This window comes from Porites lutea, chromosome 4 (assembly GCF_958299795.1).
Source record: "Porites lutea chromosome 4, jaPorLute2.1, whole genome shotgun sequence".
NCBI classification, from domain to species: Eukaryota; Metazoa; Cnidaria; class Anthozoa; order Scleractinia; family Poritidae; genus Porites; species Porites lutea.
The window spans coordinates 18,807,568-18,834,798 of NC_133204.1; the positions used below are offsets into that span (position 1 = coordinate 18,807,568).

The window sequence follows — 27,231 nt, forward strand, 5'->3', positions numbered from 1 at the left end:
GAAAAAATTGTGAAGAATCAAGATGGCTGTCTCAAAGTGCCCTTGTTTGACCTTAGCAATGCCATGTTTAACAGATGCCAAGATCTCATTGGTTCCTAAGCATCAACTCATAGTACCTTCAACCTTATTGGCTCCTGCAAAAAACATCCGAAGATACAAAGCCACAAAGATACATACGCTCTCAACACTGACATATGAGCTATTTTTTCAAAATAGCTCAAAAACAAACTTGATGATCGAATGATAAAACAATGATAAAAGTTGGTTATCGCAAAATATCGTGATTTGTCAGTGGCGAGCAGATCTGGTCGCCACTGACAACTACGATATTTTGCCAAACTTCTTCGAATAATCGTTAATTAGTATCATCCTAAATGGAATAAATCCGGAAAAATTTACGAATGCGGAAAAATCTCGTCTGGTGTTAACCGAGCTTTGTTCTCGTTTAGAACTATTAGACTAGAGAGATTCCTTGCAGTTTACTATCTACAATGGTAGGCGCTGAATGCAAGTTTGACATTGATAGAGTGTTTGGGTAATCGCGGACGTCGATTTCGTCTCGCGTTTTCTATCAAATCGTTGGTTTTTCATGCGAAATCGTCGCATATCAAGAATTGTTCTGCGTGGTAACGCTACTACCGAGCTAAGTGCAAACAACGACCAAGGAAACATACTTTTTGGCAGGTTAAGTTAACGTTGTCAGACTTGATTGGAATGGCAATCGCAATCGTCTCCGTAACCTTTAAAATCATCGCTTCATTAATGGCTACCGTTGCTACTTTGATTTTGTCGGAGATACCCATACAGAGGATCATAGTTCAAGTTTCGGGGATGAGGATCAACACTTTCCTACTCTTAAACACTTTATAAAGAACTACTTTAAATGATTACCAGCACAAAGGTCTGTAAACTCAATCTGTAGGTCATCTCCTTCTCCTTTAAAAAGGCAACAGAAAAACAGTCTTAACTACAACATAAACAGGATATTCGGTGGTACAAAGTACCATGTGTGGTTCTAAAGTTTGAATCTCCTGTGAAATCCCTCTACTTTAATGAAAGTTATTTAAACCGAGTAATTTCTCTCAATGAAAAAATCATCAACTTCGTCTATCAATAGCTTGAGATCATCATGCAATCAATTCAAATTTTCACTAATGTCTCTCAAAGCGTTAGCTTCCACTCAATGAATCGCACAGAATAGAAGCCAGTGTAGCAGTAGTTTTGTCCCAACGTCTGTTTACTACACAATTTAACTCTATTATGCATTATTTTAATAAATGTTTACCTCTATAGATTAATATTTGTTAATAACCTGAACAGAGGTAAAACTCAGATCGATTATGACGCTTTAGGTTCAAGGATAGGTGCGACTTTGGCTACAACCCTTGATCGTAACCAGGTGATTTTGTCACACGTTTTTCAGTTCTGCTAGTTGCTCGATCTTTAAAAAAGTCATGAATTTGAAAGTTTTAAAGCGTTCTGATAAAACAAAAACAAAAAACAGAGACTAGTGTTTAAGTTATAAGAAATAGGAATTCATTTACTCTTGGCCTGTAAGCTTACCTGCGGGTCCAACTTTTTGAGTATAGTTATCAGGTCCTGGCACATCAGTTATTCTTGACGCATACACAGACACTGTTCCGTATTGTGGAATTATCTAATAACAGATTTAAAGTTAAACAGCCTTGAAATCCCAGTACTGGACACACTTGGATCAAGTAGGTTCAAAATGTTTCGAACTTTGGAAAAATATAACATTATTTCAAGCTTGTATGATACAAAATTGGATCGGAAAAAGGAAAAAGGAAGACCTCTTACATCGATATATATATTCTCAACTCCAAAGAAGTGCTCTGCCGATAGAGTGAAGAATCGAGCCTTGTTAGGAGAAACAAAAGCCACGACTTCTGTGGTGTCACCTGTGTTGGTGAAATTAAGACCCATGTACACTGGTGCTGAAAATAAAAAGGTCAAAACGTTATATGACACTCCAAATTTCAACTCCACTAAGTAGTACAAGATGAAAAAAGGAACAGTTTTTGGCAGTTTTGGCCGTGCACCGGGAACCGTACAATAAGTTAAAAACCACGCTCAAATTACGGATAAGTATCTGGCAGAACAGAGTTGCGCGGACGTTTATGGCAGAAAAACAACTTTCAGAACAGGAGCCAGAAAAATCCTGTCAGAGAAAACCCAATATGGAAAAAACACTCGGCAGGAAATCTGAGTAAGGACTGTTTCAAGCCCTAAAAAGCCCATTCTACGAAGGCCAAAATGTTCGAACTTCCCCGGTTCGTCCAACGAAGGACAACAGACCTGAAAGTAAATATCCCAAAGCGATAAACATAAAATAAAATAAACGGCTGACGACCTAAAATAGTTTCCCATGTGACAAACATCTCGTATAGTCCTCCAAACTACTATAATAACAAGACGCTGTGTGAGCGTATATTTGGGCGTGGTCGTACTACGGGTATGATACTTTGAACATGCCTTATTGCAGCTAAAGAACTGTCATCATATCTTACCAGAGAAGACAAATCCTTTACTCCACTTGTTTGCTGAACCACACAGCTTATACAGTATGTCCCAATCCACAACAAAAATAGTGTCACTTCACGACAATGTTTGAAAATATGCACATCTTCAATGCAGACATGCTTGGAGCCAAATTACAACATAGGACTTAAGTGGTTACAGGCCAGAGAGTAAGGTTTATCTCAGCTCCACTGATACTGACAGATGTGTTTTCACACCCATCACTTTGTACAGTGTATTCCGGTTACTAACAAGGGCAAATAAAGTTCCTTAAGTCCAGTATCCACAAGGATTAATAAGAGAGTAACACATTGCATAAACTGCTATAGGGCAGCACTGTTTACAGAAACATTGGTAACTATTAACATTTGATATACTACAATTTTCAACATTGCTTGAGAAAAGATGAGGTTCAAAGGTGGCAATATGTACACCTTTAAGTTCATATATGTCCTCATTCCCATGTAGAGTCTGAAAATATTGTACTAATTTATGCATGGATGGTATTTCCAACAATACACATGTCCCTTCACTATGACTGTTATGATACATATCTCTAGCATGAGAATCAAATGCATTATATCCCCCAGCCTCAGTGTTGTAGATACCAACACCAATAATTGCCACCGTTAAAATGAATGAGTTGTGAGTGGCATACACAGTAGTGATGGATGTTACAAGTATAACTGTCACTGTATTCAAGGTGGAAAAATTGCTCAAACACTGTAACCATTCCTGGCAATTCTGTTAACATTGACATAGATTGTCTTGCAAGCAGTGACAGACAAGAATATAATTGAATACCAACAATCATTATTTGAGTCATTTCATCAACTGAAGTAATCTTTGTTATCTTACTGTAAATTAAAGCGTACAGACTCATTGCGACACATCGTTGTCCACCTTTTTCCCCAAATCCTGTAACATTTCCTGGACAGTATGGAGCATTAATTGTTTTTGCAGCATATACATAAACTGAAGGTCCTGGATTCTTCTCTATATCAGTACAAAGCTTAAATTGGCCAAAATTAACCTGGTGATTCAAACTGTTTTAAGCAGTATAAAATGGATAATTACATGTACAGAGGGGCAAATTCTTACTTAGAAGCCTATTTGGATATCTCATTCCACCTAGATCGCCTGTGCTCTGATGCTTGGACGACAGATACACCTTCCCTCGTTTACGAACTAGTTTTGGAGTTGCCCCTTAAGTAAAAACCCCACACTGTTACAGTTACTACTGTACCTGTTTAAGTGTAAACCTTTTGTACTTTTAACGTAACAATGAATTTCAGACGACAATGGTGTATTTTTCCGAATACTCTTCCATACAAAAAGTGTCACTTTCCGTGTTTTCTGTAACAAAGATTTTAATTTGTTCATTGGTAGTCTGCTAGGGGCATGACGCTAACCGGTCATTTCGTTCCATGGTCAGATCGTTGACATCGTTCCAAGTCAGATCGTTCTAATCAATAGTCAGATGCTTCCATAAAATAGTCAGTTCGTTCCACAAAAAAGTCAGTTCGTTCCACCTATGAAAAGTCAAGTAAATCTTTCTAAATTTGTTGAGTGAACTTTATCGAGAAGAAAAACGTTTCGTTCATACCAGAAGCTGATAAAATAATAATCGATCCAAAGTCGATTCGATCCATCCTAAATCGTTTGAAAACAAACAAGAGACGATTTCAACCAGCTACGGGCTTTAACACTTAAACCGCTGCTTTGAGAGTTTTTGAACTAGAATCGATCGATAGTTTTGAAAGATATAGCACAACAAGTAAAAGCTAAGCCGTTCTGAAGGTACAATATTTCGAAGCGCTTGTAACCTAAATATTTCTTTGCAGCGCCCGATTTATGCAAATTTTGAAAACAACGCGAGTTTCGAATTACAATCTCCATTTTATGGTAATTTGTCATGCCGAAAATATAATGACTAACCTGATTTAAACCAATGAAATCGTAAGTTCTGTTATAAATAAATTTCCCTCGACGAGAACTCAATTCAACTTCTTTTATTTCCTCCACAACACAATTTTCCTTCTGTACAACTAGCTCATTACCTTTGTCGTCACCTCGCTGCCATCAAAACACTCTAACACAAAACTTGCTGATAATGCAAAATCCCGATGCACAGCATCGTATGAAAAAACACAACACGCAATACAAAAACAAGTACATTAACCGTCACCCTGCTAAACAAAATTGAAGAAGAATTGTTGCAGTTATCACAGCAGTTCCAAAAGAAGGATCAGTCCCGGGAGTTTTGGTTTCAATTGTTGACGATCGTCTCTTCCTTCATCGGAACAGATTTTTATCACAGGCAACTCGCTGTGTTCCGCAATGCAAAATCAAAATCACTATTGTCACACTGATAACCAGCTACACAAATCTTACGACTCTCAAACTTGTTCAACATTCCTCTATGCAAACTCTTATCCATTTTACACGTACACTCCTGATATTCCGATTTGTTATTACGTCTGTAGGGTTCATGAGTCTTTGATGTCATTGAATGTCTTGATAATTTCCTTTGTTTTTCTTTGAGTTCGCGGACCAGCCCATTCCGAAAACACTCAGTGTTATTTTTTAGTGCGGGCCTACCGCGAAGAGTGTGTGCATTTGTAAGTTTAACCGGGAATAACATGATTGAACAATATATTAACAAGTTCCTCGGAACGCCGCGGCTAAATGTTATCCAAACTGCTTCTCACTGCTGCTTCGAAAAATTTCGGATCAAACGATATCCAAATCGTCCCTTATTGGATTATCCCAGGGGGGGCTGGCAGCGAGGTCTGGAACCGAGTTTACATGATCGCCCCAGTTAGGAAATTCGGCCGAGTGAGACTGAGTACAAATTTTCCTTGAAAACAAATATGGCGGAGAATGCATGGAAGGACGATGAGTTTTTGCTCGGTTTTAAGTTTTCCCGCCTACAAATATCAAGAAAAGGTTTCTATGAACTTTTTTAATGGAGCTTTTGGACATCAGGAGCCGTGATATATGAACAGTTCATGGGTGACTTCACTTAACGTGATTCGGGATCTCGGCAAGTTCAGTTATTTTTAAGCTTCGTGAATTTTCGAGCGACCATCTTGCTCCATCTCTTATATTTTTCCACTTACGTACAGTGGTTTTAAGACTCTCCTCCTTATCTTAAACATATGCTACGCGCACAATATATTGGTATGAGTCTTGCAACAGTCATATGCGAATGTTCATTAAACCACTGATTTTCTACTTCGCTGTTCGTAAGTTTGTTTGTGTACACCGTGAGGCAAAACAAATATTTATGGGCGTAAATACAGAATAGGTGGTTTTCACGTTACGTCATCGCCGCCATGCTGGTGGACGGTAAACAAAAGATCGCTCATTAGTTCGTTTTGTTTGTCCACCAGCATTTGTTCATTTCACCATTGTTATTTGTGTCTCCCGAGATTACATGAAAACCACCCATACACGGCCAATTTAGTAAACACCAGGGTAAATGTTCCAATCACTTGGCTTCACATATACTGGGTCTGTCAGTATAAGCTATTTTTTAATATCAGAAGGCTGGGAGGGGTTTACTGAACCTTCAAAACCTTCACTGGAATGATAATCAATAAATTTCCAACCGCAATAACGTATTTAGTAGTTTTGTATTAGATAGTGACTTCGGTTTCAAGTATTTCCTTGAAATTGTTGGTACAAAAATTACCCTTTAGTTATGAATTATACTTGAAATGATTATAGTGGTTTAGTGTAAGAACAAGAGGCTAATTCAGTTGCTAATAAGAGTGAGTACATTAGGAAAGAGTATGCTTTGAGAAAATCCCTCAAAGGACTGAAGTACAAGAAACAGAAAAAAGAAAACTGAACGTTTTGCAAAGTTTATAAAGAGAATCAGAACGGGCTTGAAAAATATACAACTTAAGTTTATTGTTTGTGTAAGTTATGAATCTGATTTACAACTAAATTATACAAGGTAAAATTGATTTTTTATCAACCATCAAAAGAAGCTATTTTTGGGCTTGAGCCTTATGCTCTCAGCAGTTCTTCCTACTACACTACCCTTGGCTTATTCGGCCTAGATGGGTATGTGCTGCTGATTTAGGGTGGTGACCATTTCACTCTTTAGAGTTTTGAACAGGTGTCTGTTTGGGTTGTGAAGGTTGAAGAAGAAGCGATCTATAGAGTACAGTCTATTGGTACCACCATCCCCCCCCCCCCCCAAGTTTTGCCATGTTTCTAAGGTTAAAAGCTACCTTAATTCTGTATGTTAAAGGAAATGAATCAGGATTATAAAATAAGGTCTCTTGGCTTAAAAAGGGTAGGGAAATGCACAATGTGTCCTACTACCCATACTCTCTTTCAGTGTAAGCCCAGGGAGGTGATCTCACATTTTAATTCCCTTTTACCACTTGTTGTAACAGCAAAGTCAGTGAAGGTTTATGGTCTCTGAAAAATATTTTTGCCGGTCTCAACACAAGTTTCTAACTGTTATTGTTGACTGCAAATAATATTATCTTAATAATCATTTTACATATTTTTCCAAGGCATCCTATGGTGTTTTCAATATCCACTAGTACAAGGCAATTTTTAAGTTGAGAGGGTTTACTTTGATTTCATCAACAGTAAACTACATTTTTACACAGACACAAACTAACCTGGCAGGTTGATGTCCAAAGGTGTAAAACATTACATGCAACTATATGGCAAAAACTGATCTCAGTGGCCAAAGGAAAGGCAAAAATAGAAATGTCACCATTTTTTAAATTTTATAAATTCCCTTTGAAGCATATTTAGCCAGATGTAGTCCCTGTCAAAACATGCAAACTTGAACATTTATTTTCTGACCTTAGCCAATCTTTTTTAAACCAAACTCTTGTTCCAGTAGGTAGTGTAGATTTTGGAATAAAATATTTATAATTTCTCCCTCTTTGTTTGCAACAAAACAAAAAACAATTGAACGAGGACTCAAACTGAAGGCATTGTAGTAACTGCTGTCATGAAAAGAGAATTCCAAACACACAAAATAATTACCCTCTCATTTGCCTATATTCATTTCTTAGAAACTACGGTAAAGTTTAAAGAAAATCACACGAAGATAAGAACTTAAGCATATCAAGAGTGAATGATCTCTTGGCAAAATTTATTTAACCAATTATTTATTTAAACAACTCTGACAACTCTTCTACTTGACCACGGCCACCGCGCTTTTTTTAAAATCACAAAGGATTAATTTTCGGCCTTTCACTTGAAAATATAAACTCTTCCGACATACGCATTGGAGAGTTGGCCCTTCTTCTAGTCTTGTGGGTCTTCTAAACAGAAACACAGCTTGAAAGCCTGTAGTGAGCCAAAAGGTCGGGCATCGAGGAACATGTACAATGACTGTTCACTGGTCTCGTTCTTACAAGGGCACCCAACGAGGATATAGTTCAAAACCACTTAACATAGCATTGTTGAACGTATTTTAGTGTTCAAACGGTAGATATAGGCATATTTTTATCCCCTAAAAACTTTTCATCTGTTCGGATTTCCTAGCTGAAAGTCTAGTGATCCGAAAATTATAGGGATAAAAACTTACCTTCTCGAAAATTTCAGCCAGGAAAAGGCTCCCGAAAATTCTAGGTGGCCTTTTTTAGGGTCAAAATCCGTTAAAAATGAGTAATTATACCATTTTGTAGATGTTCGAAAATCCTAGGAGAGACAGGCTAGCAAGAACTTTTACAACAAATGCTCGGAAAATTCTAGATCTCAAATCGTCTCCCGAACAGATATTTTCCCGAAAATTGCCGTTGGGTGCCCCTGTTCTTAGCGTAGTAAACCGCATGTAATGGCAAACGCAAGACCAGAAGATAGGAAAACGTAAGCTCCACATTACTGCGGAAAAAATCGGTTACAGCAAAGAAAGCAATGACTAACAGGACCAAAAGCGAATTCACTTCACACTGTCGAATCGCTGCGAAGACGAACTCCTTGGTGTTGTTGTTCCCAGCCCGTTTCGCGCATGCTCGCTACAGTTCTCGAATGATTGACAGATTTCTTAACTGGGGCGATCATGGAAAGTCGAAAAGCGGCAAGATCAAAGGCCGTTGCCAGCCCCCCCCCTGGATTATCCACTCGACCTAACAAAATCGACCAATCACAAAAAAATGGACATAAAATAAAGAAAAGAGCAAATTCAGATGACCTCTTAGGAAACATGCAATTAAAACTGTCTTTCGATGATTGGTGCATTTCGATCCTCTCGTCAAAAAAATGTCAGACGTCAATCATCTTAGCGGACCTCTTAGGAAACGAAAGTTTTCTTCAACGGGTTCAAAAGGTCATTGTTTATGGTTTGTGATTGGTGGATTTCGATCCGTTGTTTGAGTTTCTGTGTTTCAAGGTTCGTTGCTTGTGATCTTATTGTGATCAAAACCCGACGTTAATATTCCAAATATTTTTGATAGATTTCATCCCTGGACTTCAGACTTCCAAATTTCGATGAGGCAAAAATACTGAAGATTCAGATTAAATTTGGAGAATGTAAGAGTGCGATTAAGTGCCGTGTGCAAGCAGAGCTTTCTTTCTTACATGCCTCTTACCGTGTACAAGACGTTCGCATGACAGACCTTCGCCTCGCTTCGCTTGTTTACTTGCCTTGTTTACGTTAGCACGTATTGCGTGCCTATTGCACATTTGCGTCAAAACAAGCCGTTTCCATTACTCTATTTGGGCCACGCCCAAATAAAAATAACTAAGATAGTACGCGCACTCTGATTGGCCGAGAGGCGTGTTCACATGAGAGTATGTGAACATGGTTGTGACGTAAGATGTTTTGCTGTGCGGGCGGCAATGACGTAAGCACGATTTTGAAAAATGTTTTGAGTTGAAAAACTTGACAAGTTTACTTTATCTACTCATTTCCTCGTCGTCTAAAACTTGTAAAATCTTTAGAAACATGCTGTGTCAATTTGCTTGTGTTGAAAAATGATCTTAAAATCGTTCGCGCGATTTTCAACAAAGCGAAATTTTGTATCCCAAAAAGGCCATTGTATAAATACCAATGAAATTCCAAACCACAGCAACGGTGATCTTTTCACCTGAGAAAGGTAACTTGTTATTTTCACGTTGGGAGATAACTTGTTATTTTGACGTGTGAAGTTGCCATGTTATTTTCACGTGTCAAGATATCATGTTTTCGTGTGAAAACCCAGCTGGAATTTCAATGATGTTTAGATAAATATTTTGTTCTCAGTTCCTCCCAAAGCTTGAAATCATGCGGCGTCCGATCGGTAACTGAGAGATTAGGCTTTCTAATTAATTCGAGAACCGATTCGTTCTTTTCTGAAAGATCTTAATGTCTCTTAAAAATTGTTACTACAATCAACTCCCTTTATTGTGGACACTGTAGGGACCTCGAGTCAGTGTCCTTATTAGCGAGAGTCCGTAATTGGGGGGGGTTTATTACAGTCAAACGTCTGTAATTTGTTTTCGCAAGGGATTTAGCTGCTGTCCGTTTTATCGGGGTGTCCGTTATAGCGGGATGTCCGCAAAGCGAGAGCAGACTGTATATAATGGCACACTTACCACTGCAGGCTTTCCTCCTTAGTGCCTTTACCAATTCGAGGAGCTTATCAAAGCTCTTGGCAGTAAAGACGTGTCTTTTTCCGTCGGTCGCAATGAACTTCAACTCATTAGGATTGTACGCACCAACCCCCACAGCAATTATCGTAAGGTCTAAAATGAAACATGTCAGATTATGGCCAAGCACAGTATTTTTTGTATTAAGAAGAGGTCTTTCGGCTCCCCACAAAATTGAGTAGAAGCCTGTATGGTGTGTAAATATGGTATGGTTTGGTTTGGTATGTTATTGCCCCCCGCAGGGATTTCGCCCAGAAGGCGAAATCCCGAGGAGGCACTCTAGTAACTCGCGCGTATATTAAGGAAAGTACTTACGGTTGAAATGTACAGTCATACAGTCAATATAGAAAAAATCTCGATTTGCTTGAACAGGGGCCGCGAGGAATTGGTAGGTAATGATGACGTTTCTACTGTTTGCGCCCGCAAGTACGAAATGGTTAGGATGACGTAAAGACAGAAAATCCCGAAGACACTGCTCAGGTAGATTTTGTGATATTTATTGTGCAGTCATACTTCGATACTCTTTTGCGTTACGCAGTGACATTCTTTTGAGCAGTTGTTTTGAAAGTTATGGACCAAAAGACACTCGTTAAGCGCTGATGAAGTTATAAGGTGCGTTTAACTGTGTATATACTAGTAATAGTTGACACTATAGCTGCCCCCGCTCTGTATATAGTATTCTTGCTCCTTGTGTAGCTCTTTGAAATAGGCCGATTCATAATGAAGATGTTCAGACATATTCCATACAATAGGTGAGATAAATACGGGAAATAAACGCAAGGTTCCATGCACAGTTTCGGTTCGATTTACACAGCTTTGATCAAAACATGCTCATTCTCAGTTTCAAGAATAGTTTATTCTAAACCATAAGAAAATATTTAATTAGAAGTTTAATTTTTCGCTATTTCTACTTCACTTTTTACATTAAGTTCATTTCATTTGCCGGAAAGTAAGCCTTAGAAATTAAAAGGACGTTTGATCAATTCACAGTCGCGCATTCTAGTCTTATTTTAAACTTTATAGCGGAAGGACATCTGTGACCAGGGAATAAGTCAGCACAGAATTTGACGGTTGGCGAATTTCTGTAATCGTCCATCGTTCTGCTAGTGATAAGCTAGCCGTTGAATCATTCGCTCGTCTTGCTTGTTTTGGGCCGAGTCTTATTCCGGTCAAAGAGAGAGAAAGAGTGTCTGGCAAGGTTCAGCTGAAGGTTTCCAATCAAAGATTTGTGAACTCGTGTCTGGCAAACTCACTTAGTGTCAAAATATACACTGTTCTACGCACCTTATAACTTCATCTGCGCTTAACGAGCGTCTTTTGGGCCATAACTTTCATAACAACTGCTCCACAGAATGTCACTGATAACACGTAACGCAAAAGAGTATCGAAGTGTGACTGCACAATTAATGTCACAAAATCTACCTACTGTTACCCTGGGTGCAAGAGACTTTTCATGCGCGGTTTCCGGTTTCGGTCAAGTCGAAGACATGTCGGCCTGCGGCCGACATAACCTGTTGTAAGCTGTTCGTTCGGGATTTTTTGTGTTTTACGTCATCCTAACCATTTCGTACTTGCGGGCGCAAACAATAGAAACGTCATTATTACCTACCGATTCCTCGCGGCCCCTGTTCAGGCAAATCGAGATTTTTTCTACATTGACTGTATGACTGTATATTTTAACTGTAAGTACTTTCCTTAATATACGCGCGAGTTACTAGAGTGCCTCCTCGGGATTTCGCCTTCTGGGCGAAATTCCTGCGGGGGCAATAAACACTTGGAAAGTTTGCTAGACACGAATCTTTGATTTATATTGGAAACCTTGCCAGACACTCTTTCTCTCTCTTTGACCGGAATAAGACTCAGTCCCAAACAAGTACATTGTAGGACGAGTGAACAACGGCTAGCTTATCACTAGCAGAACGATGGACGATTACAGACAGTCGCTGACAATCAAATTCTGTGTTGACTTATTCCCTGCTCACAGATGTCCTTCCGTTATAAAGTTTCAAATAAGACTAGAATGTGCGAGCGTGAATCGATCAAAAGTCCTTTTAATTTCTAAGGCTTACTTTCCGGCAAATAAAATGAACTGAATGTAAAAAGTGAAAGAGAAATAGCGAAAACTTCAACTTCCACTTAAATCTTTTCTTATGGTTTAGAATAAACTATTCTCGAAACTGAGAATGTTTTGATCAAAGCTGTGTAAATCAAGCTGAAACTGTACATGGAACCTTGCGTTTCCTGAATTTCTGTCACCTATTGTATGAAATATGTGTGAAAATCTTCTTTATGAATCGGTATATTTCAAAGAGCTACACAACGAGGAAGAATACTATTGACCGACAATATACAGAACGGGGGCAGCTGTAGTGTCAACTATTACTAGTGGTACTTTAACGGAGCACCATGAGTAATCAAATTTGGTTATCTGTACGTCTAAGAAATTATTCTACGTTGGCCCCTTCACGTTAGCGAATCTGAAATGTCACTTTTTAATTTGGACTCCAAGTCAAATACAATGTGATTAACTTGATATAGGACATTCTTTTTACGGTCAATTGACAGCTGTCAAAATAGGATAACCGCTGTCCAGTGTTACATGCTTAGGCGTACAACTAATTGAGTTGACGTTTGTTTAAAGTTTTCCGCTGACCTGTTATTGGTTTTTAATTGATCACAATCTCAGGGCCATTTTTTTCGAAGGAATTCAGTTTCTTCTTGCTTATGGCGAAAATTGAATCACTACAGAAAGAAATTTATTTAAAAAATTCGCCGCGAGAGCTTCGTTTTCAGCCTTGGCTAAATCTTTCAAAAATGTTAGATTTGATCAGGAATTCAACAATCACGGAGCGGAGATCATTTCACCGTATACGACTCTAAAAGAAACCTGATCTATTTGCTGGGTGTGTTAGTGGAAGCACAGTGATTAAAGTGGAATGGTTATGAAACCCGTTAGACTCCTTTCTTATGTATTTGTTAGCTTTTTCGGACCTGACCGTGCACAACGTTCAATAGCATTCCTATCATTTTAAACTCACTGACAAAAAGAAACACGGCATTAATTTATCCAGTCACAATTTATGAAGCAAATACAAAGGATTGTGCAAAGACAGGCAGCTTTTAACATAAACTACAGCACCGTTATTTTCAACTTTGATGTTTGCCGGCTTTCATGACCAGTCTCCCCTACTAACTATGGTATGACTCCGGAATGACGAACCCAAGCCAGAACCTCATGAATGAGGCTAGATCTAACAAGCGTCAGATAATACTCTTTAAGTGATAGGACATGGCAGGAAAGAAGCAAACATAAAAGCAATGTTGAAAGGTTACCTGGTATATTATTTTTCAAATTTTTTACGGCACGATCCAAAGCCGTTTTGTCACGGTCGTTTGATTTTCCATCTGTGAGTAAAATGACGATCTAAAGATAAAAGTAGCAACAGCAAGACAAAAATCGTTGAAAGCGAAAAAACACGCTCAAGATAAATAATAATAAGACAATCTCCGCTGTCATTAAGGCCTGTTTCAAACGTCGTGCTACTTCCGTGCTTAGCTGGCTCGACTGCAGCATGACACTAAGACGACTTAGTTTCAGACGTCGAATTTAATTCAGTCGAAAGAACGGCTGTTGCCGAAAACAAAAGACAAATAAAGAAACGGTTAAGCAAAGTTTTAAATTTATTCTAACGTATTTATAATTTACGAATTGAGTTCGGCACGGCGGTAGCACGACGTTTGAAACGGGCCTAAGGTCTTTTTGCTGTTGAGTGTGGTCACGAAATCTTCAAGTAAATTCGTTGAAAAAAGACAATACTGTGGAACCGCTACTGTGATCCATTGTGTAAATGAAAGGAAAAAATGTACTCTACCAAATACCGTTTAAAACACGAGATCTGATTAAAGATTTCTCTTTCTAGCTTCTTTACATTTCCTTGCACAATAGTTAAGGGAATTTGGGAATATGAAGATAAAATCCTCTAGCCGATGCATTTGCCTTGTCTCGTCACATGTCTGCTGATTGGCGAATCGATGTTGAGAAGTTAGGTGACAATCACTTTTGGGTGTTGCAGGGTTAATACTGCCGAAAACTACTTTTTTGTGAGCGTATATTTTATTTCCCAGTCAGCTGCAAAGTTTGCCTTTGTCTTCGAAATTAGCACCTTTCAAGACAATCATCTGCATTCCAAAGTAACGTACAACTTGGAAAACGATTTGTAAAAAAGTTGACAAGTCAAAATGGCAGCGGCGTAGTTCTTTTGCTAGGGAAACGTTATTTCTATTCCAGAATAGTAGCTAGGCTACGGCGAAATTGCCCCCATTGATTATTACCTGAACCGTTTCCTTTTTGCTGACTGGATTATCAATGGCAGGTCTCAGCACATTGTGATGAGCAGCTTCTAGAGCCTTTCCAGTGAACGTTTGGCCTCCTAGGATAAAAAAAAGTTCACTGTAAAAAGCCTTTTGCAAGGCTTGGGACAATCCTTAACACCCATTTCCTTGTATCTTCGACGGCAAAGGCCTACTAGTTGTTAACTATACTGTGTTGAGGAGAATCAATCATGATACGTTCTACAATACGTTCGATGGAGTACATAATACCTGCTTCCAATCAATGCCAGGCTTATTATTCAACGAAACAGCTTGCATAAAGGAAAAAGCGTTTCAAATTATCTTTCAAAACCAGTTTTCATATTATTCTAAACGACACACTGAATAAACGAAAAAAAAGGAAAGAAAAACCAATCCAGCAACTATATCTGAATACATATGTCCAGTAACTGCAAAAATAGTTCTCAAGGGAGAAGGGATAGTGTTATCTTTGGTATAAAAATCGGGGAACAGAAGATCCATGCACAAGCTTAATATATCGATTCGGTTTGGGCAAATGGCAAACAAAATTCACGACTGGTAAATTTCGTCCCGGAATCGCGCTTGCCATTTGTACAAATCAGTTCCGTTTGCCAAAAAAACGACTGCGAATGCCTGAAACTGACATCAAAGACGGCTTTGATGAGATGGAACACAAATTCCTTTTGGAATATCCGTCCGGAAAAGACTAGCCTGCGAATACAGCCGTTTCTCATAGCTCCTCGTTGCCAGGGACGTTTCACCAGAAGGAACGTCAGCGACTTAGCGACAGAAATTCTATACTAATGACGTAAATCAGTGTTTACACAAAAAATCCTGTCGCATGGGGTTTCAAATGCAAATTTGTTTGATTTTATGTTTTTCCTGGTCGATTGTGGTAAAGTTTTGTGATCTTTTGCGAACGAGCTCTAGCAAAGCTCTAAAGAACAAAATATTCTGGGAATATTGGCTGTTTTGTAGTTGATTCATCACGCTTACATTTGACCTTTGTAGCCTTACGTCTTTTGTCTGTCGTTCTTAAACATTAGGTAAAACAATATAACTACTACGTCTACCAATCGGAGCTCCTAACCAGATTCCGGACAGATTTTACGTCATCAGTATGGAATTTCTGTCGCTAAGTCGCAGATGTTCCTCCTGGCGAAACGTCCTTAGCGGCGAGGAGCAAGGGAAAACGGCTGCATTCGCAGGCTATAAAAAATCGGACTACCGTACCTTTTCAGATTTTCCTTTGTTCCTGGAAATTTTGCGCTGGAACGACCCAAAAGGTCGTGTTTCATTTACTTTCCAACCGGATTTTCCAGAAAGTTTTTGTAAATGGTGAGCGATAACTTGAACTGTGGAAGTAGATACTTACTATTATATTGGAGTGTATCCACTGCACACATTAACCTGGTTTTTGAGCCATAATTATCGAGCGCCACGGCAAGTCTAGGACTGCTAGAGTACGTGATAATTGCCACGCGAGATTGTACTGGAGAAACATCAAACGCTTCAATGATATTCCTGGGTAGCAAAAGTTAGAGGCGTTAACGGAAGAGTTGATGTGCATTGCTGTGATTATTGACTTTAAGCCACTTTTCAAGGTAATCTTATTAGAACTAATGATCTCGATAATTCTATAGGTGATGAGCTAAGCGTCAAGGTAATGACGACTTTTATTTTGTCGAGGTTGCAATCTGGAACTAAAACGAAATTGAAACAAACAAACAAACAATTAGTTGTGAAAACTAAATACATTGACACATTAATAAAGCTTTACTTTACTTACTTTGCTAAACAAAATAAAACACAGGACAAATATTTTACAACTTTAAGGTGGCTGATCAATGCATATGTTATGTCCAAACTTTTTTCTAGATTAAGAAAATTCTCAGTTTCGTTTAATTTTGTCTTTTTTTCCAATCATGATGCCTTTGAGACACAGGAAAATATACATCATACTATTAAATTCCAAACAAAACAAATTTGAGACAGAACGTATACCTCAGCTGACCACTAAGAAAAACTAACTAAACTAACCTTTATATGACATTAGGTGCGGTAACACTAGCCGTTTTACCCATGGGCAAATGGCTGTTGCCCACGGGCAAGCAGCTTTTGGTGTGTGACCGATTTTTTGACCACGTAACCACAAACAGGAAAGTGACCAAACCCTTAGCGAGCCCAACCCGCCTGTCTCCCCTTGAGGAAAAGATCTAGTGTAACCGCACATATTACAACCAGCTGGATCCGAAGAAAGAAATAGGAATTGTATAATATTCTATCTTGAAACTGGAGAAGGCGATTAGGAAGAGGCTTTACAGATGAACGATTTGAATCACTTGTGACGTCAAAGGTCGTAATCACAGAATCACATTATGTAGGTACTTTTTTACCAACCTCACAAACTTCTTTTCCTTCTCGTAGTTGTCAAGTCCAATGCTTCCCGACTCATCCATAAGAAATACTATGTTCGCTGGAATTTCGCAATCTAAAACCAATAACACTTAACGTTACAATGCAATACGTGCAACATTAACGTAGGGAATGGTTCAAACTCACGGTTCATGTAAGGGTTGTACAAATTTTGTATACCGCAAACACTGACTTTAGCCCAGCCAGCAGAATTAACGACTTAACTGTAATAGCATTAAATCTGAACACACGATTGAAGCATAACTGCATCGTGCTTTAACCAACAACCGACATTTAGCGACAACTGAAAAAAAAATGTTTACTTAGACAACGATCACAGTTGCACGGGTTGTCGAAACATCAGTCAATCTCACCGACTGCCCTATTAAGCCGGAGGATCACATCCAAATTGTTTACGAAATGTAATGAATGGCAACGTTTACCAAAATATGCATAGAAAAGCAAGGAAAAATTACCAGACGTTTCAAGGGTGCTGCCTTTTCCTCAGCGGTTTAAAAGCAACTGAAACTTTAAACCACCGAGGAAGAAAGAGCACCCACGAAAATCAATGTCAACCAATTCGCCAATTTGGTATTGCCCATAATAGGTCTTGTTTGCACCCCCAGAATTTTGCATAACAATTGTTTTCAATTTCTTTTAAGTATGAAATTCTTCCCAAGAAAAATAAAAAACAATGCTTATGGAAATTTCTGGGTTCAAACATGGTGTATTTTGCGCAATGCGCACATAGCAAATTTCGAAAAACGTATTTTCTTTTTTTCTCTCTTACCATCCTGATCTTCGTCAGTACAAGTTGTATTCCATTTTTGTCTATCTGCAAAAAAAATAAAATAAAATGGAAAGAGTCAAGCAGTGTAATGACCCTGATAGCATTTAAAATAATAAAACAACGTAATGATCGCGGAAAAGCAACAGTTTTTACGCCTAAAATTTGGAAATACTTCGTCGAAAATTTATCGCCGAAGAAAATTGGCTAAACAATTATAGTAATTATTTCACCTTCTCAACATGTTCTGTGAACAATGTATAAATACGGCAAACACAAATGGATGGAAAGGAATCTTCTAGATAGATTTTTATAAAAAGATGAAAATTATTGACTGCTCTCCCCCTCCAAAAAAATACACCAATCTTGAGCGTCAAATTTTAGCTTCAATTTCCAAAGACAAGCGTAAGCGACTAGAGGACTCCTCGGTCGTTCTCCCTTTCGTAAGGATCTTGGCAAGTAAAAAAAGAAGGGAGAGCTATTAGTCTACTAGGTCACTTAGAGAAAAGTTAGTGTTGAGTCAGAGCAATTTAGCAGATTAAGAACCAACCAATAAATGAACAATTATCGCCTACGAATACGGCCGTCTCTCGTTACCCCATGGGATGTTTCGCCCGGAAACGTCGGTAGCGGTGAGGAGCAAGGAGAGACAGCTGTATTCGCAGGCTAGGAAAAAATTTCTTACCAAAATACAAGTAAAACTTGTCATTTACATTCCTGGCAATGTTCGAAATGTCGTTTTCCTTGATGTTAGTGAGTTCCGAGGTATATTTCTTGTAGTACGCGTGCGCGAATCCTTCAATCTGCCCAAGAAGTACCTGGTCTTCAATGTCAACTAATTCTTTAAATTTAGCTTTTCTTCGGCATTTGGCGTATGACGTATCATACAGAATTCCTATGTTGTTAAAAGGCAAATTGCAGATCTTTAATTATTAGGTTAATTAATACGTAGAAGACCCGTAGAAAGCCATTCGTGGAAGCCCTACCAATAATTCTTTTTCTTTCTTTTATTTTACCACTGCTTTCCACGTTGCAACAGTTAAAGAGTTGATTCATGGTTCCAGCAGCTAAATTTAAAGTCAGAAATTTTAAAAGCCCTCACAATCTAAAAATTACGTCTTAAATTTGATCCAGGATTACAACTTCCAAAGCATGTTTTCTAACTCTTCTGTAATTATGTTTTGGAAAAAGCACATTAAATTATTTGCAAATTCCACAGGACAACCGTTTTCGTCAACAGAAGGTTAATCACCGTCATATGGCTAGAAACCGACAAAACCAGTTTAAACTTCAAAGTGGAAGCACATGGTCGTATTTCCCCGTATTAAAAAAACACTAGTAATAACAATGATATGAATAGTAATCACATTTATTTAACACTAGAACCAAAAGCAGTATTGCCAATTAGCATTTAAAACGTACCTGACCCATAATACATCCTTAATAACTGACCCAGACGAACGCCTTTGCTCTTCCAAGCAGGTACACCATATCCCAACAGAAAACCATCAATATCACCTAATATTTGTGCGTCAGTTGCCTTAGAAACCCGGCCTTGGTTTAACTGATAGTCCTCTGGGCATGTCATGTTAGGAGACCAGAATCCAGACGGCCCAAGCAGATTGGAAGGACCAGAATTCGAACTGACTAATGCGCTTACAGCAAGATCGTAAGCAATGGTTGCAGCGTACAGGTTGTCTACAAGTAACGGAGCTCCAGCGGTCCACTTGTTAAGGGACATGCTCTGATCTCGAACCAAACCAGCACAAATACCTGTGACCACGTGACCCATCGCTATGGTTTCCTCGCCAGGTGTCAATACCACGCCCCCCTCCCTACCAGAGTTTTCATCGAAGCTATAGGTGACCATTTTAGTCAGGACGCGTTTCTCTTCTGAATTTAGCACACCATCGGGGAGAGGGTTTTCTTGCCCACATAGGATGTTAAACAAATCATTGTTGTAGCCAAGCTGACGGACGTAGTTTACGATCTGCTTCAAAGTATCGCTACTGGTATTCGTGTGGCGTTCAATCTTTTCAACGAGCTCGATAAAGTGGTCAAGTGTGTAGATATCGTAGATTATGGGTATTGAACGCTTGAACCTGAAAGCAACGTACAGCAATCAACAACTACATTTAAGGGGTGATGCAACCACTGAGATCATGTCATAATGCTGTTAACCTGAGATATCGACGCCATTTGCGATGCAGGTTAAAGAGTAAGATAGGTATGATTTTTTTTTATTTCAAATCCTGTACTTATTTACACCCAAAACGATTTTAAAGAAAAGGATTAACATTGTATTCATTGTATTAAAATCGGTCGCGAAAGGAACGTTTGTAGCACAGGGAAGCTTCAAACTTTTTTTTCTCTTGTCGGACAATGGAGATTTGTTTGACGGGACAGGGGCATGAAGGCGTTACATAAATGTCTTCGTATGAAGTCAAAAGATTTCTTTCCAGCTCTGCCGTTTACATTATTATGGTCTAACACACCTGTCCAGAGGAATGTTGTCATCTTTAGTAGCTGCCGAGTCGATGTTTTCTGAAGTAAATACAAAATTATCATTTGCTTCTTTCGCAAGAATAAATAATTGAATGTCCATTAAGAGCTTTAACCCTTTTTCTTCAATTACTTTGTAAAGATCGGTACACACCAGGCGACAAGTTGCAGCAACATGCCGTGTACTGGCGAGTGTTGTGAAAATCTTTGTTGCAGCAACATGTCGCGAAAAATCAAATCAGACAGAATTTGTGGGACTTGTTGCGGGGACAAAATTCTGTTGCAGAGACAAAGATTTTGACAAAAATTATCCAGTACACACGACGCGATTCACGAAGTGAATCGATGTGTCGCCGCAACCTGTTGCTGCAAATTGTCGCCTAGTGTGTTCTGACTTTTATGATCACGAAAATTTGCACCTCGAACCAATATAAGCACAACTATCCTCCCATTTTTGGTTCAGTAAGATGAACTTTGCTGCTACGGTATGAATATTTAATCATAAACGTTTCAATGAGAGCAGTTTTGATCGTTAGCTGATTGTTCACATCTACATCTACATTTTCCCCTCGCGTTTTTTAAAACGAGGAAGTTATTTTGACATCAGTTAAGTTGAGACAAAGGAAATACGCTACCGTGAAGACGTTTCCAGGGGAAATTAATTATTTTACAAATTTAGCGTCTGACTTTGGTGCAAAACTTGTGAAAGTCTATATTTAACAAACTGACAACAATTTTCCCTGGTCTGTACTTTTATCTACCACAGAAATGACGTCAAATTGTTCAAAACTCAAGTGGAACACTGTAAAGTTTTGAACATTTTAACGTCACTTGTAAGGTTCATAAGAGTAAAGACCATGGAAAATGGTTGTCGATTTGTTTCTTACAACACCATTGACATCCATTTCCATTCAAGTTCCTTGGAAAATCGTGTACGTACCAAAGAGAAAAACGTATTGCGCCGCCATCTTGTCATTTCCATTCGCTGTGCACGTGTTCTCATCGATCACAGCTCTCGACCAATCGATGTGCAAAAAAATCGCTCTGTTATTGTAAAAACCGGTTTTCAGCTTCATTCTTTTGTCAGACTAAAAATCCTTAAATGTTAAAAACGTTCCTAATTTATTGCTGGTTTAGATTTTTCAATTATCTTTTTACATTTTGAAAAGCTACGTTAATCTACTTAAGTCTACTTACCTGAGAGAGTATAAACAGCGAACCATAACACGTTGATTAAAAGAAAGACAATCAAGTTGCCTTTCATGGCCATCTGAAATTAAGGTAACAAGACATATCACATTTCGATCGTTCTTCAGAAGTTCGTTTACCCCCACGCCGACGAAGGACATTACAATCACCTGCGTCGTTAGTTTCTCTTTAGGGAGCTTAGACGGCAACGAGAAAGGCAAACAAAGCAATAGGTTTAAAAACCAAAGTAACAACACTACACGTGCATCACGCTTTTTGCTACATTTCTTTGCCGTAGTGACGACGTGAACACTGGTAAAACTGCCTAATTTCACGTTTCGTGGAGGACGTAAACACAAGACAACGACCCTCGCTTCTTTTCCTGAACTTTGATACAGTCCTTTAGAATTCAACTCCACAAAAATTCGCCAACATTCAAGAGAATTAACGAGATGGAATAACCGCGAAAAACTTTAAAGCCGTGGGAACACACTTTTTAACTGGAGTTTTCTTAGCTGTCACCTTCGTTGTTGCACAAGCTCCTTTAATCAAAAGCAGACAGGAAAACACTACATTATTACTGCTATTAGTCGCTTTGTGTGTTTTTTGAACACGTTTAAGTTGTCCTCAAAGCTCTCACTCCATACAGCCATCATCAACACCATACAGTCTTCTAAGTGTTTATACTGTTTATTTGTTTGTCTTTTTCGTTTGTCTTATACAAACAAAACAGGCAGTGTTTTAACACATATTTTCAAGGAGAATTCGAGGAATGAACTCGTCACACATTTTTAGCAATGATCAATATATAATATCGTAGATATTTTCTCGTAAAATTAAGCAAACGAGTACTAGGCCGACTATCGGACTGCATACTCCGCGGCAATAAATTTAACATAGCGCGTAACGCGCGAAAAGAACATTTAATCCTCTCGACCTTGAGAGAGTTTAAATTAAATTATAAAGAATAATTTTTCTTCAAAATGCTAACAGAAAATGATAAAGAACTAAAAAAGAGATGTATAAAAGTTGTACGTTCTTCACTGACAACAATTTGTCCACAGACTACATCATTTGTCTTGTATAACTGACACGCGGCGGGTCAGTTTAAACCAACTGAAGGTTTGTTTGTTTATTTGTTTATTTATTTTTTCCTCCATTTATTTAGTTTACAAGCCATTTATATTGTATTACAAGATTTGAAGATGAAGATGCTATTTGTAGAATTAAATATCAGGTTACAACAATAAATGGAGAGGGCAGGATATAGTTAAACTAATTACTTGCCCTTTGATTAAATTACAGTTTTATTTAGGTTAAAAGAGAAAAAAGGAGAAAGGTATAAACCCTATAAACTATGAAAAATATATGAAAAATATTCAAAAGAGAGGAAAAAAGAAAAGCACATACACACACACATACAAAAGACATTGAGAGTTGGTGTGGCGATGATTAATACTGAGCAAGATAATAGTTGGAACGGGGTCTTTTAAACAATTTTTTAGTTGTTTTTTTCACGTATAGATAAAGGAATATCATTCCGATCATAGCATCCTATAACTATTGGACAGAATTTTCTTAAATTTATTCTAAAGCTACATATTGATTTGGTACCAAAATATCTTCATAGGTGAGATAAAATGATAATTGGTTAAGAATGCATCTCTCAAAAATTTTACTTAATGCTGAAAGAACTGATATGGGGCGATAGTTATTGCATGAGGAACGAGAGCCTTGTTTAAAGATTGGTATAACTTTGGCAATTTTCAAGTTATCAGGAAATATGCCATGTTTAAGTGATAAATTTATGATATGTGTCAGCGGTCGAAATATTTCAAGTGCAGCAGAGGATAATAAAAGCGGGTGTACCTTATCATAGCCAAATGATTTCTTAGTAGATAAAACTCGATTTCGTTTACTTGAGCAAAGCGAAAGGTTGATTTTTTCCTCCTCATATAGACTGAGAAGTGGCGATCCGCTTTAGGCAATTTAGAAGCAAGTTCAGTTGGAACATTGCAGAAGTACCTGTTAATAGCATTTGATATTGAAGATGGTTGCTGGAGATTTTTGTCCTTAACTTTCAGATTGTCAATATTCGTGGATGGCCGCTTTTTATTGATTGTAAGGTTAACATTATCCCACATTTTTTTTGTTTTTGTGGAGTCCTTAAGTACACTATCGTAGTATAAGGTTCGAAGGGCTTTATTAATTGAAACGACCTTGTTTCGATAAATTTGTATCATTTTTATGATAATAAATATTTCGAGTTGTCAACCATTTTTTATAGAGCTCGTTACGAATTTTCATTGATTTTCTCAATCCTTCGTCACCCAGGGCTTGTCGGACTTATTTTTTATATTAATCGATTAAAGGACGGTGCCCACTAATGGGAAGTATTGTTTCCCAGATAATGACTATGTGAGACAGGTAGGTCATATCAGGGGCTATTGAAATCCAAAAAGAAAACTGGGGGTAACCACGCATTTTTCAGAGATAACTGCGCTTCAATATGGAGAAAACGCTGAATAGGCGTTTTTTAAAAAAATGATGTTGTTGTTTTTTCCCAAAATTTCAGAGTGTACACGTGAACTGGCACAAATGCAATGATAATTGTAACAAGGTTTCAAAATAGGCAACAAATGATAACATAACAACTGCTCTATATACGTCTTTTTTTGAAATATCAGCACAACCGGGAAGTTATCAGCAGTTACCCCTCTCGACGCTTTTGCCTCAAAAATAGTGTAAACGACATTTTCCCCGAACCCAAAACTGATCGTTTGCTGAGTAGGCTTATTACTTTCATTTGGTAAGATAAAAAGTAGGGGTTACCACGCGTTTTTAGAAGTTGAATTGGTTGGTTTCGACCTTAACTTAATCGCTTTGGGGGTTCTTTCCAATTTTCCCCATCCCCTCCGCGGTCAGTTTCACTATTGCTTCACTCAACGCGGAGTACTCTGGGATATCCACAATGGCTGACAGTCAACAGAGAGAAAACAGAGAAAACAACAATACACGGAGGAGAGCAAAAACAGAAAGAGAAGCAGGACATTTCATGGACTCTAAGGAAAACAAATTATACTATTTCATTCAACTGGAGCTTCTTCGTCTCAAACATTTTACAAAAATGTTTGGAGAAGAGCAATCTCCAAGGTTTTAGAGAGATTACTTGTGGCGCTCATAGAGTAGTATGGCGAGCTCAAGATCCACGGCCGGGGCTGTAAACAAACTACTGCCGTGTAGTGGAAAATAGTCGACAGGGACTCTAAGACAGGTACCCCTTCAATCGTTTGCTTACCTGTACATGTCCTCAAGATTTTTGAACTGTAGATGTAATATGGATTGTAAACCTTCTACCGTTTTTTTATCATTTTAGCGGGTACCTCGATCGAATATGTTATTAAACTTGCATACATTCAATGAGCTTATATCTGTGCTTTGCGCTTTCAAGCTTTGCCACAAGTGTCATATGACATAAATGATTTGCATAGACTCAAGTTCCATACAGGAGCTCTCTTTTAAAAAAGCTGAATAGTGTGAAAGTAGTTGTACCGAATGCGTTAATGTACCCTCATATACGCACTGGCCTATAATGATCATTTTATATATTTCGTTTTGATTTTTTTTTTTGCTGTAGCATTCTGTGTCATGTTTTCACTATTTTTCGTTTCTAAATGTTAATTTTAGACTTAACAGTGTCTGTTAAACCTAAGAAAGTCTTAGAATGGAAATAGCCAAATGGCAGCTATGTCTAAATATCCAGATTATGTGTGGCGTGAAATTGAACCTTAAGAAATACTATCTACACGACAAGCTGCCAATTAGTCAATAATTTCAATGCTTAGTAATGCCAAAATGCTTAAATAACAATGGTAATAGTAAAAAGCATAACAATTTTTTATCATTTTTTCCACGATGAAAGCGTTTCCTTTGCGGTCCGCAACTATTTTGAAGCTGCGATTTCAGCAATCCAAACAATCTTGTGATAGTTTTTTTTCTTGTTGTCCAACTAATAAAAGCCTTGGACTCTCAATAAAAGGGACATCTGTATGTACTCGAACGCTTTAAGTCTATCTTCTGGTGAATAATTACATAACATCTTACAAAATTAAAGAAATATTCGGGAAGTGTTTATAGCCGATTAGCCGATAAAACGTGAAGGACGCGAGTGAAAGGTAAGCTTGCAGTTTTTCGATTAACGGGAGACTTAGAGCTATTTTCCTTCTGATTTACTGATCCTTGCCTATTAAGGAATTTTTTAATACCCAAGCCCTAAGCGTAACATCTTGAAGCAAGAACTTTTGATGTTTTACAACTGACTTCTGTTTGACTATAAAATGTTCGGTCAGATCGATCATACGTAGAAATAGCAAAATGCGCATACTTCTTCGGTTTTCAAAGAACTGACAAGGTAAATAGAAATTATTTTTCATCTGTTAAAAAACGACACATCTTTACCACAAGAAATAACTAAAACCTCCCAGACTTACAGGAGACAAAACCAGTTCGCGTCGCGCGCGACTAGCTTGGCATGCGCAGAAAATGTGCGCAGTAACAATAGTGGGCACCGTCCTTAAGAGGTGCATGTGAATTGCTAATGCTATTAAAAGTATGAAAGAATCTACTTAAGCTTTCATTCACGTCATAGCTCTTGTATACTGGTGTCCAATTAGCATTCCTCAACGCTTTTTGAAAAGCAATCTTGTCAAACCTTTTAAAATCTTTGATTTCAATTTTATTGGGAAAGGGACTTAGCGTAGGGTCATAAGAAAGAGTAAAGACTGGTAGATGATCAACTATTTCTTTAGCAATGCTACCACTAGTACCTGAAGACACAAAGTTAGAAAGAATGTGGTCTATACAACTTGTTGTTGACTCAGTTACTCGAGTTGCTTCGAGAATCAACGGATTAAAACCTTCTGAGTGGATCAAGTTGAAGTATTCTTTTGCTATTGTCCACATGACGAGTGTATTGATGTTGAAGTCACCTAAGATCAGACACTTTCTCTTAGACAAAAACACGGAATGTAGAACGTTTTCAAATTCATCAATAAAATCGCGTTGGGACCCACTGGAATAACGCCAATAAGCAAGTCTTGTGTGTCAACCCACATATTTTCAACACCAGCTATTTTTAAATCATTTCTCAAATGATATTCAAAACTAACTCCGCCACCTGCAGAAAACGTGCGATTGTCAGTTATTATATTGTAACCTGAGATTTGTGAGCTGCTTATGTCAACTTGGGGGGTAATCCAAGTTTCAGAACACGCAAACAAATCTAGCTGGAAGGGAAATGAATTCAAACGGTGACATAGCTCGTCGAAATGCTTGCTTAGGCTTCTTACATTTAAGTGAAGCGCCGAGAGTTGAGGTTTGACAACATGGAAAAGTTGATTAAGCTCTTCTAAAGTAAATATGCCATGGTCATTAAAAGACTGAAGATTTAAATCTGGGTCATATGTGTCGCTTGTCATTTACAGTCACAAAATTAATTTAAATTTGCGAAATTTACTAACGTAAGTACGAGATAATAATGACTACATATTCTGACCTGACCATGAAGTTATGTTTTGCGATAGAGAGCTCCATCTATGTAAAGTTTTCCACGCGCGAATCTAGGCTTTTTACCATTTTCAAATGCCTCCTTCATTACTTCCTTTAATTTTTTCTTTACTTCACGATCTTTCCAGATTTGGTCCTCTGTAACCCAAATACCATCCTCATGATCACGCTTCTTCTGGATAACATTATACCTCTGTGGACGATAAAGGAACTTGCAAATAATTACTCGCGGCTTGTCGTCATTTCGAGGACCAACACGATGCGCGTTTTCA

At 38.1% G+C, this 27,231-nt stretch overlaps 1 protein-coding gene across 1 annotated transcript in view; it reads right to left on the reverse strand.

Annotated features, from left to right (window-relative positions):
- The window catches only part of LOC140932764 (uncharacterized), a 34,744-nt gene extending 13,263 nt beyond the window's left edge, over positions 1-21,481 (reverse strand). The window contains exons 1-13 of the mRNA XM_073382276.1: positions 21,404-21,481; positions 20,200-20,248; positions 19,127-19,806; positions 18,390-18,599; positions 17,708-17,752; positions 16,903-16,993; positions 15,878-16,026; positions 14,482-14,579; positions 13,483-13,573; positions 10,096-10,245; positions 1,819-1,955; positions 1,564-1,657; positions 892-936 (exon numbers count right to left, since the gene is read on the reverse strand). Of these exons, the coding sequence (XP_073238377.1) occupies positions 892-936; positions 1,564-1,657; positions 1,819-1,955; positions 10,096-10,245; positions 13,483-13,573; positions 14,482-14,579; positions 15,878-16,026; positions 16,903-16,993; positions 17,708-17,752; positions 18,390-18,599; positions 19,127-19,806; positions 20,200-20,248; positions 21,404-21,476 (1,912 nt within the window). The 5' untranslated portion in view covers positions 21,477-21,481. The remainder of the gene's footprint in view (positions 1-891; positions 937-1,563; positions 1,658-1,818; positions 1,956-10,095; positions 10,246-13,482; positions 13,574-14,481; positions 14,580-15,877; positions 16,027-16,902; positions 16,994-17,707; positions 17,753-18,389; positions 18,600-19,126; positions 19,807-20,199; positions 20,249-21,403) is intronic.
- Between the last annotated feature and the right edge of the window lie 5,750 nt (positions 21,482-27,231).